The sequence below is a fragment of the Corapipo altera genome, unplaced genomic scaffold (assembly GCF_003945725.1).
Source record: "Corapipo altera isolate COAL_440 unplaced genomic scaffold, ASM394572v1 289, whole genome shotgun sequence".
Taxonomy (NCBI): Eukaryota; Metazoa; Chordata; class Aves; order Passeriformes; family Pipridae; genus Corapipo; species Corapipo altera.
In genome coordinates, this window is record NW_020885101.1 from 102,280 (window position 1) to 111,252 (window position 8,973).

At 58.8% G+C, this 8,973-nt stretch overlaps 1 protein-coding gene across 1 annotated transcript; it reads right to left on the reverse strand.

Moving 5' to 3' along the window:
- Positions 1-59: 59 nt before the first annotated feature.
- On the reverse strand, positions 60-8,969 carry AUP1 (AUP1, lipid droplet regulating VLDL assembly factor). Its single transcript, XM_027669715.1, has 12 exons — positions 8,920-8,969; positions 8,522-8,659; positions 7,918-8,068; positions 6,578-6,765; positions 6,399-6,471; positions 3,867-3,940; positions 2,909-2,975; positions 2,218-2,323; positions 1,808-1,954; positions 1,493-1,656; positions 1,257-1,345; positions 60-192 (listed from the first exon to the last, which is right to left on the reverse strand). The coding sequence occupies exons 1-12, from the start codon at positions 8,967-8,969 to the stop codon at positions 144-146; spliced, it is 1,296 nt and encodes a 431-aa protein (XP_027525516.1). The 3' UTR covers positions 60-143.
- Between the last annotated feature and the right edge of the window lie 4 nt (positions 8,970-8,973).

Here is an 8,973-nt window from a genome sequence, read left to right on the forward strand (position 1 = left end):
AGGGCCGGTCACAGACTCTGGGCCAGTCACAGACTCTGGGCCGGTCACGGGCTCCGGGCCAGTTACAGACCCTGGGCCGGTCACGGGCTCCGGGCCGGTGCGGGCAGGGTCTCCGCTCACGGGCTGCTGCCGGCCCGGGCCCGTTAGAGGCTGCCGCCGGCCCTTGCCACGCCGTGCTTCTCGGCGAACCGCCTGTGGGAGAGAGCGCCCTCAGACACCACCGCCCCGGGACCGCCCGAATGTCCCCCGCGAGCCTGCCCGGGGAGGGGCCGCCAGAGAGAGGTGGCGACCCCGAGGGCCCGGGACCCGAAGGGGCAGGCAGTGGAGGTGACCCTCACACTGCAGTGCCCCAGGGCCGTGTGCTTCCCAGCTGCACCTTGGCTCCGGTTTCATTCCGAGCTCGCCTGGAGCCCATGGAAACAGGTGACAGTGGCCGGAGCTGCTCCAGGAGAGACACAGGGCAGATACTGTCCCCACTGGGGACAAGCCCGACGACGGAGCACAGACCAAGCAAGGCCTGCAAGGGGCTGCAGGGACCACCCACACCGGCCCCACCCACACCGGGCCCTGCTCCCCAGCAGGCCCCTGCCTGACTGTCAGGATGAGGTTTCCCAGTTAGGGTTTCTTGACAGGATGGTTCCCTCAGCACAGCCAGCCATTCAGTGCCCAACAAGTCCAGGCACACTTAACTTCCCCTCAAACTCATTCTCAGTTTTCTGTATCATTCTAAAACAACAACCAGTCACCAGAGCTGGCCACTTGTTCCAGGATTTGCCTCATCAAAATCCTGCACAGGTTGCTCCCTGTTCCCTCACACCTGAGTTAACTGTGCTGTCCATGGTGCCAAACAGGAATGTCCTGCCCACACCAAGGGTGCCAGGGCACCAGTGTGACCTCAGAAAAACCCAGTCCTACAGGGGATCCTGTCAGCCAGACATGAGTCACATCGAGGAGCCTAGTGAGGCTGGTTGTGCTCAGCTCTGTTCCTCAGTGCTTCTGGAAAACAGCTCCAACCCCTCAGCCCCCAAAACCAGAGGCCTGGCAGCAGTTATGAGCGCAGAGCACTTCCCAGGAATTACACGGGGCCGCACACTTGGAAAGGTGACAATCACCTGCCCCCCTCCCTCAGCCCTGGGTTGGGAACCACCTGGCTGGTACAGCCTGGGGCATCTCGGGTGCTGTTGGGGCCACGGCTTGGGGGCTTGGGCAGGGGGAGTCGTGAGGGCCCTGGCAGGGGAGCCCTGGGGTGCTCTCACCTCCTGGCATAGTCATACAAGGCTCGTTTCCGCTCCTGCAAGGACAGGTGACGCTCCACGGGGGACTTTGCAAACTGCTTTGTAGCCGTCTGGAAGAGAAAGCACAGGAGCCGTCAGGAGACAGACAAAGCAGGAGCCTCCTTGCCTCTGGAAGACCCTGGCACATCAGGCTCCATGCCCCTGGCCAGTCCTGAACACAAGCTACCAGATCAGGGAGATGCACAAGCCCACAGTACCTTGGCAGAAGGCGCAGCCACGGAGCCCTGGATGCCAGAAGCAGCTGCAGCCTGGGAGGTAGACAGGGTAGGCAGGTCAGTACCAGCCTCCTGACTCTCAGGGAAGAAGGAAACTCTCCCCTCCAGCAAGTTGGCAATCGTGGTGTCCACACAGTTGGTCTGGGCTGCAGGGACAAAGGGATCCCTTAGAGATCTGGATGCTCCATCCTGGCTGCCACTGTGCTCCAGTGCAACAGGGACAAGGTTTCTGCTTTCAGGTCCCACACACCATAGAAGGTCCCCCTGTGTCCCTGCTGACACCCCAGCACCACTCACCCAGGTCTGTCCTGATGACCTCCAGGGGCACGTGAGGCAGCACCTCCTTGACCTGCTGTGCCATGGCCACGACCTGCACGTCCTCAGGAGCACCTCCAGGCAGGTGGGGGGGCACCCTGGGCTGGGCTACCAGGCGCTGACTCGAGGCTGCAGGAGAAAGAAGGGGGCACAGGAGGGTGGCTAAAGGCCTGTCAGCTGCACCAGCCCTGCTTTAGTACAAACTGCTGTGATGTGAAAGCTGGACCCCCTGCCCACACCCAGGGAGCACCCCAACATTCCTGGTCCTCCTCTTCCTCCCACTCCACGCATGAGTCACTGAGAGCAGACAGAGGCTCCCACACAGGCAAGCCCAGGTGGCAGTTCCACAGCCAGGACACCCCCAGGACTCCACAGCCCCCCCGGACACCCACCTGGGGCAAAGGGCAGCCGTGACGTGTGCCGCAGCCTCTTCATGTGCTCCGTCCTGTCGGCGGCGGTGATCCGTGTGGATACCACACCCAGCTCCATGGCCAAGAGCTGCGGAATGCAGACAGGAGTCACACACACGGGGCACACAACACATACAGGATGCACAACACGCTGCCCAGGCAGCCCCCTGTGCCCGGGAGTGTGTCAGGGGCACAGGCTTGCATGGAGCTACAGCAAGGGCAATAGGGTTGGGAATTGATTTCTCCATGGCCTCGGGGATGCATTTCAGTGTGGCAGGGAGCACATGAAGGAGCAGGAGTTGCAGTATCATCCTGCCAAAACGGGCTGATGGGGAGATACGAGATCTTTGGTACAGGAGCTGTGAAGTACCCAGTACACACAGGAAGGGTGGAGAAACAATTTCTTTATTCGATTTGTGGCATCATGAAAGGGGAGTGGAAGGCGTGAAGTACATGGAGAGGGTCCTGATAACTGCGGAAAGGCTAAGTAGGGGGTGGCAAATAGGCCATGGAAAAATTGAGTACCTGTAAGGGGCAATAAATATGGGCTAGAGCTCCCATCACACAAACATATCCAGAAATGCCCTCTGCAACTCTGCCTGCCCTCTGCTCTCCTCTGTGCCCATCCTCAACTGCACCAGTCCTACAGCCCTCTCCCACATCACTCTCCTACCTCCTGAACTCGGAGCGCAAAGTCCTCGCTCGGCTCGTCCGCTCGCCTGGGGACAGACGGCATCCACCTGAGTGGGGACAACAGCACATGGATCCAGCCCCGCCAGAAGCAGCCCTTGGAGCCAGCCCCATGGGGAATGGCCCTTGGGGCCAGCACCTACTGGGAGCAGTTGTGCTGGGCACACCCCCAACTCCACACCCCATGCCCACCCCACACCTCTCCCCACCAGAGCATCAAACCCCAGCACCCACTCCCAAACCCAGGGCATGGCTCAGCTCAGGAGACAGAACTGGCTCACTGGAGCTCTGTTAGCTCTCACATGTAACATGTGAAGGATCTCCTACAGTTCCCAGAAGGGCCCCAGTGAGGAGCCACGGCCACTTACATGGGAGTAGAAAACAGGTCACCCAGACTCCTGGCAGACATAGCCAGGGAAAGCTACAGCACAAGGCTTTTCTTTGCTAAAATACCTCAACCCCTGCATTTGGCTCCCAGCCCCTTCCACTGCCTAGGAACCCTTATGACACCAGAGCTACTCAGCCAGACCAGGCTCTCCTGGGCCCAGGGTAGGGGTCTGGACGACTCCTGCACCACCCCCCTGGACCACCCCTGCAGCTCCTGAGGAATTGAAGGGACAGACAGGCACTGGAGGCTGGCGCTGCCTGAGGGAATCACCCCTGGAGTAAATCACTGCAAAGCAGCTTTAAAAATACACCTGGAAACTTGGACCTAAAAGCCTGGAGAGACAGACTCCTCTCCTTTCCCAACACAGCACAGGAGCCAGGAGCAGGTCCAGGAGCTGGACCTGGTCAGACTCAAATGGTGCCAACCACAGCCCTGCTGAGGCACCCAGGGAGGGTGCCATCAGCACAGACCAAGGGATCTCGTACTGCCACAGACACGTCAGGGCCCCGCCCAACCCCAGCCCTGCCCCAAACAGAAAAGAGAGACATAGTACCTTACTTGATATACTGTGAAGGGAACGAAGAAGGTCCAGAGCAGCTCCGTGATCCAGGAGGAGTCGGCCACGCTCTGGGGAAGAGAGCACAGTGAGATCCCACACACAGAACAGGAGCTGCCGGGAGCCAGGCAGGCAGCGAGTCATGGATATGTGGGCAAAGGTGGAGAACTGGGAAAGTTCTCCACACAGTGCACACAGGGCAAGCCCCAGGGCAGCTTCATCATTAGTCATCACCAGTTTTCACTGTTCACAGTCACCTTTTCCTTCCACTAAGACAGTAGCAAGGCTTTCTCTCAGTAACCCCACATTCCCTGCTAGACTGTGCCTTTAGAAAGCACCAAAAATGCCTGAAGACCTACTAACACTCCCTCAGAACCATGAACAATCCTTCCTCATCGTGGTGAGAACAGCTGCCGGTGATGTTCCAACTCCTGTAAGCTCTCTGAGGGAATAAGTGACAGAACAAAGGAAACAGCTTCAAGCTGTGTCAGGGGAGGTTTAGGTTGGATATTGGAAAAATTCCTCCTGGAAAGGGCTGCCCAGGGCAGTGGTGGAGTCTCCAGCCCTGTGAGGATTTAACAGCCATGTGGATGTGGCACCTGGGGACATGGTCAGTGGTGGTGCTGGTAGTGTTGGGGGAATGGTTGGACTCGGGGGTCTCAGAGGTCTTTTCCCATCCCATTGACTCTGTGATTCTCAGACAGGCTCATGCCTGGTTTGTCCCACAGACTGGGAAGAGGAGCTGTAACTGGGTAAAGCACACAAAGCTCAGCCACGGGGGAATCAGAGAAATCTCATCTCCTGGGTGAACACGTTTCAGAACCCCAAACCCAACTGCCTGTACTGATGAACAGAGCCAGATTTCAGTTACGCTGCCTGTGCCACAGAACAACATGCTCCTGCACCATTCCAGGCAACCAGAGCTGGAGAAAATTCTTCACTCCAGATCTGGTGGTTGCTCAGCCCAGTGTCTGATAGATATCACACAAGTCTGTAAGAAAGCTTTCTGTAAAGCACTGATTGAACCATTTGAAGTACCACATCTCCAGTCCTCAAATTTTCTGATGATTTAAAATCACACCAGAAATCCACCAGAATTTACTCAGCCAATGTGCAGAAAGCACAAAGTTCTGCTCAGCCTCTGGAGATAAAACCTGAGCCAAGAAGTGACTGTAACCAGCACCTCCACACAGACGTGCTGTTCCCTGTGACATGCACGAGGGAAGGGATGCACAAACACACAGCTTATGACATCTCAGAACTTCTCAGAAGAGCCAAACCCCAAAAAGAATAAGTGATTCCCTATAAACCATCCAGAAGAGCTCTCCCATATCTCTGGAGTGGTCATTCAAAAACATAGTGTCCTCACTGCTAGAAAACCCAGGACAGAACCTGTGCAGTACCAGCATTCAGTGCCAGGCCCTGCAGAGCCTGCTGTGGGCGTTGTCACAACAAAACAACCACTCTCCACTCCTAAGCCTCTTCCCCAGTGTGCAGCAGTCCCCCACAGCCATATATCCACAGTCACCCCAATCCATTCCACAGCCTCACTGCTTCCTTTCTCTGGAGCTGACTGAGTCAAGTACCTATAAGTGCTGCTCTCTGGGTTCTCCTCATGCTTGTGGCCTCCCTGAACTCTGTTTCAGTCCCCCTGCCCTGGCAGGAGTGACCAAATCCTCACTGAGCATTCCCGCAGTTCCCATCCCTGCACACATCCAGCTGACTCCTCACCCTGCCAGGGATTCCTGTGCTTTCTCCTACAGACACAGCAGACCTCAGTGCTGCCAAAGCCCCAGCCAGCATGGAGGGAACATGAATCCCTGGCAGAGTCTCACCCTCGAACACTTGCTGCTGCCTTAGTGTGGGCACCACATTCTGTGACCTGCTGGGAAGTGCCTTTGACTCTGCCCATTGTGCCTTGCTGTTCTAGGGAGATACAGAACAAAGAACCAACTCAAGTGTCAGACAAATATAACAGTTCAGGGTCTTTTAACCAAGCAGACCCAAAACTGACATCAAGAAATGAGAAATTCAGCAAAGCCTGAAACCAGTTTCCCTGCAATCCCTTCTGCAGCACTGCTGTTGCCACTGTGAACTTTGCCCCTTGTCTGGGGCTGCTCTTGCACCACATCCCTGGGGCTGTGCCCAGGGTGAGCCTCCAGAGCCTGCACGACCTCTGGCACATCGGCCCTGCCCTGAGGGCAGGAGTTGGTCTTTCACAGCAAGGAGCTCACCAAGGGGAGAGGACATAGCACTGGCCATGGAAAACAGTGGCACAGTGACAGCCAGCCGGGCCACCAAATGTCTGTCACACTGGCCAGTGTAACTAGGGGAGTACTGAGTGGGCCAAGTTCCCGGGAAAGGCACTTGGGAACAGCATCAGTTCCGAGCAGTTGGTCCCAGGGTGCCAGGACACGAGGCCGGGCCACACCACAGGCTCCAGAGCAGGAGCAGGATCAGGATGAATGGTAGCACCCAGAGCCCAGCACAGCACTCACCCCTCACCCCATCCCTGCGTCCCCAACTCACCACCGCCACCAACGGCCTCCGGACCTGCAGGGCAACGGGCTGCACAACATCCAGGATGGAGAAGGGCCAAGAGCTGGAAGGGAGGAATTCCGCAGTGAATGACCCTGAAGCCACCCCACTGCAAGAATGCTGGCTCCCTGGAGCCACCCCCAGCCACCCCACCGTGGGAATCCCTGCACCTGAAGCGGAGCAGCCCGGCCCGGCCGTTGGTGGCCGCCTCCTCTGGGAACAGCAGCAGCGGTGGGTTCCCTCGCTGGGATGAGTATTCCTTCAGGGAATCCACCAGCTCCGCCCTGCTGCCCATCACTCCCAGCTCCATGAATCCCCTGGACCAGCAGATGAACCCTGGGGCACCATTCAGTGCAGGCTGCAGGAAAAACAGGAGTGAGGAGGAAACTGCCCTGCCCAGCCCTCCCAGTCATCTTCCCAAACGACAAAGAAGACAAAGTTCTTGCTCATCAGCAAAATCCCCTCTGGGGCTGAGGGCCACCTGGGAGCCAGCAGCACTGGTGGCAGAGAACATGTTACTGCTAGGCCTCAGGACCTGCTCCAGCCCTGACTCCACGGGAATCAGATTCCAAACTTTCAATTCAGACTGTACCCTGCCTGCCACAGACACAGACCCCCCCATGCCAGTGCTCCTTGTGTTCTCTACAGCAATCCCTGACACACTTGGCAGGACACACACTGCTTCCAGGAGTCCCTCCTCTCCAGGTCAGGGGCAAATCAATGGCTGTGCAGGACACGAGATCCACCCAGAGCCTGCTGACTCAGGAACTCGGCACACAGGGAATTTTACAGGAGAGCAGGGACAGCCCGAGCAACATGGACACAGAGCTCCCTTAGCACCCTCCATGCACCTGGTTGGCCCCCCCAAAACAGCACCCAGTGCTGAGGGAAACCCCACAACCAGCCCTGTCCCTGACCCCCTGATCCAAAAGGCCAGAGAAGGAAACAGCTGCTGGGATCTACCTACTCTTCCACCAAAATCAACACCCACTGCAACTACTCCTGCTCCTCCTCACTCTGTTCCGTTTCTTCACGCAGCACCCAAGAGAGATACTGAGCCACAGAAAACACCTCAAGGCTTGTGCAACCCTGGGTTAGTAACTCAGAACTGGAGAACCTTCCAGGATCTGAAAGGGCCCTAAAGGGAAGCCAGAGGGGGACTCTGCGTCAGGGACTGGAGCGATAGGAGAAGGAGTAACGGATACGACTGTAGCAGTGGAAATTTAGGCCAGATATTAGGAAAAAACTCTTCTCTGTGAGGGTGGGGAGGTCCTGGCACAGGTTGCCCAGACAAGCTGTGGCTGCCCCATCCCTGGAAGTGTCCCAGGCCAGGTTGGACACAGCCTGAAGCAACCTGGTCTAGTGGAAGGTGTCTCTGCCTATGGCAGGGGGTGGGACTGGATGGGTTTTAAGGTCTTTTCAGCCCTGAACATCCTACGACTCTGTGACCACACAAACGCCAAATCTGGGCAGCACTTCCCGTGCCCTGCCCTCAGGGAGGAGCCCTCACCGTGTTGCAGGAGGTGAGCAGGCTGACGACGTTGTGGTCGAAGGGGGTGACGTGGTTGGCAATGAAGACCCTGGCGCCGGCCCCGCGCAGCCGCGGGTCGTTCTGCCGCACCAGCAGCCCCAGCACGGAGCACATCACACGGACAATAAACCTGAGAGGGAGACAAGGGCCCGCCTCAAGTCCTGCCATCAGAGCCGCTGCTGGTGACACATCCAACAGATGGGAGGAACTGGGAGTTCTGGTGGCTGGACAAAGAACACTGAGACCAAATGGAAATGGCATATCTGGGGCAGGAATTGTTGGGAGGCTGTGGCTAGGACTGGAACACGGGGCATCAAGTGCTCACTGAACTCCAGAGCAGCACACCCAGCTGATCCACACGCTCCAGACCAGTTCCTGAGCACTCCAGAGGTGACTGCCAGCTCTGGGCTTGGCAGAAGAAGCACCTCCAGGGCTCCTAGGGACAACAAGTGTCGAAAGCACAGCTCCCCACAGCCCCCTGCCTCAACCAAGCCCCCCGGCCCGGGACCCCGAGGGGCCGGGGCCCCCCTCCCGCCCTACACCCCGCCCCGGGCAGCAGCCGGGGCCCCCCGGGGTCACGCACCGGCGCAAGACGCTGTCGGGCAGGGCACAGCTAACCAGGAACACGTGGACACCGATGAAAAGGCGCAGGACGAGCAGGCAGAGCCCCACGGGCGCGTAGAGCAACAGGGCCAGGAGCAGAAACCCATCGGTCGGGAACCTGCCGGGGCAGAGAGCGGCGCAGGCCGCCTGAGCGCGGCCGGAACGAGCCCCAGGGCCCCCCGAGACCCCCGCTCCGCGGAACCTCCCGAGCCCCCTCAAGGAGCCTTCGCAGCCCACCCGAGGTATCTCTGGTCCCCCCACGGCTCACCCCGACCTTCCCCACGGGGCTCCCGCGAGACACTTTGTCCCCCCGCGGGCCCCGGGCCCGCGCGGCTCCCCCGGGAGCCCCCGGCCCGCGGGCCCCGGCCGGGCGCTCACCGGTGCGAATCGAAGAGCCGCTCGGGGCCCGGGGCCGCAGGCGGCTCCATCCCC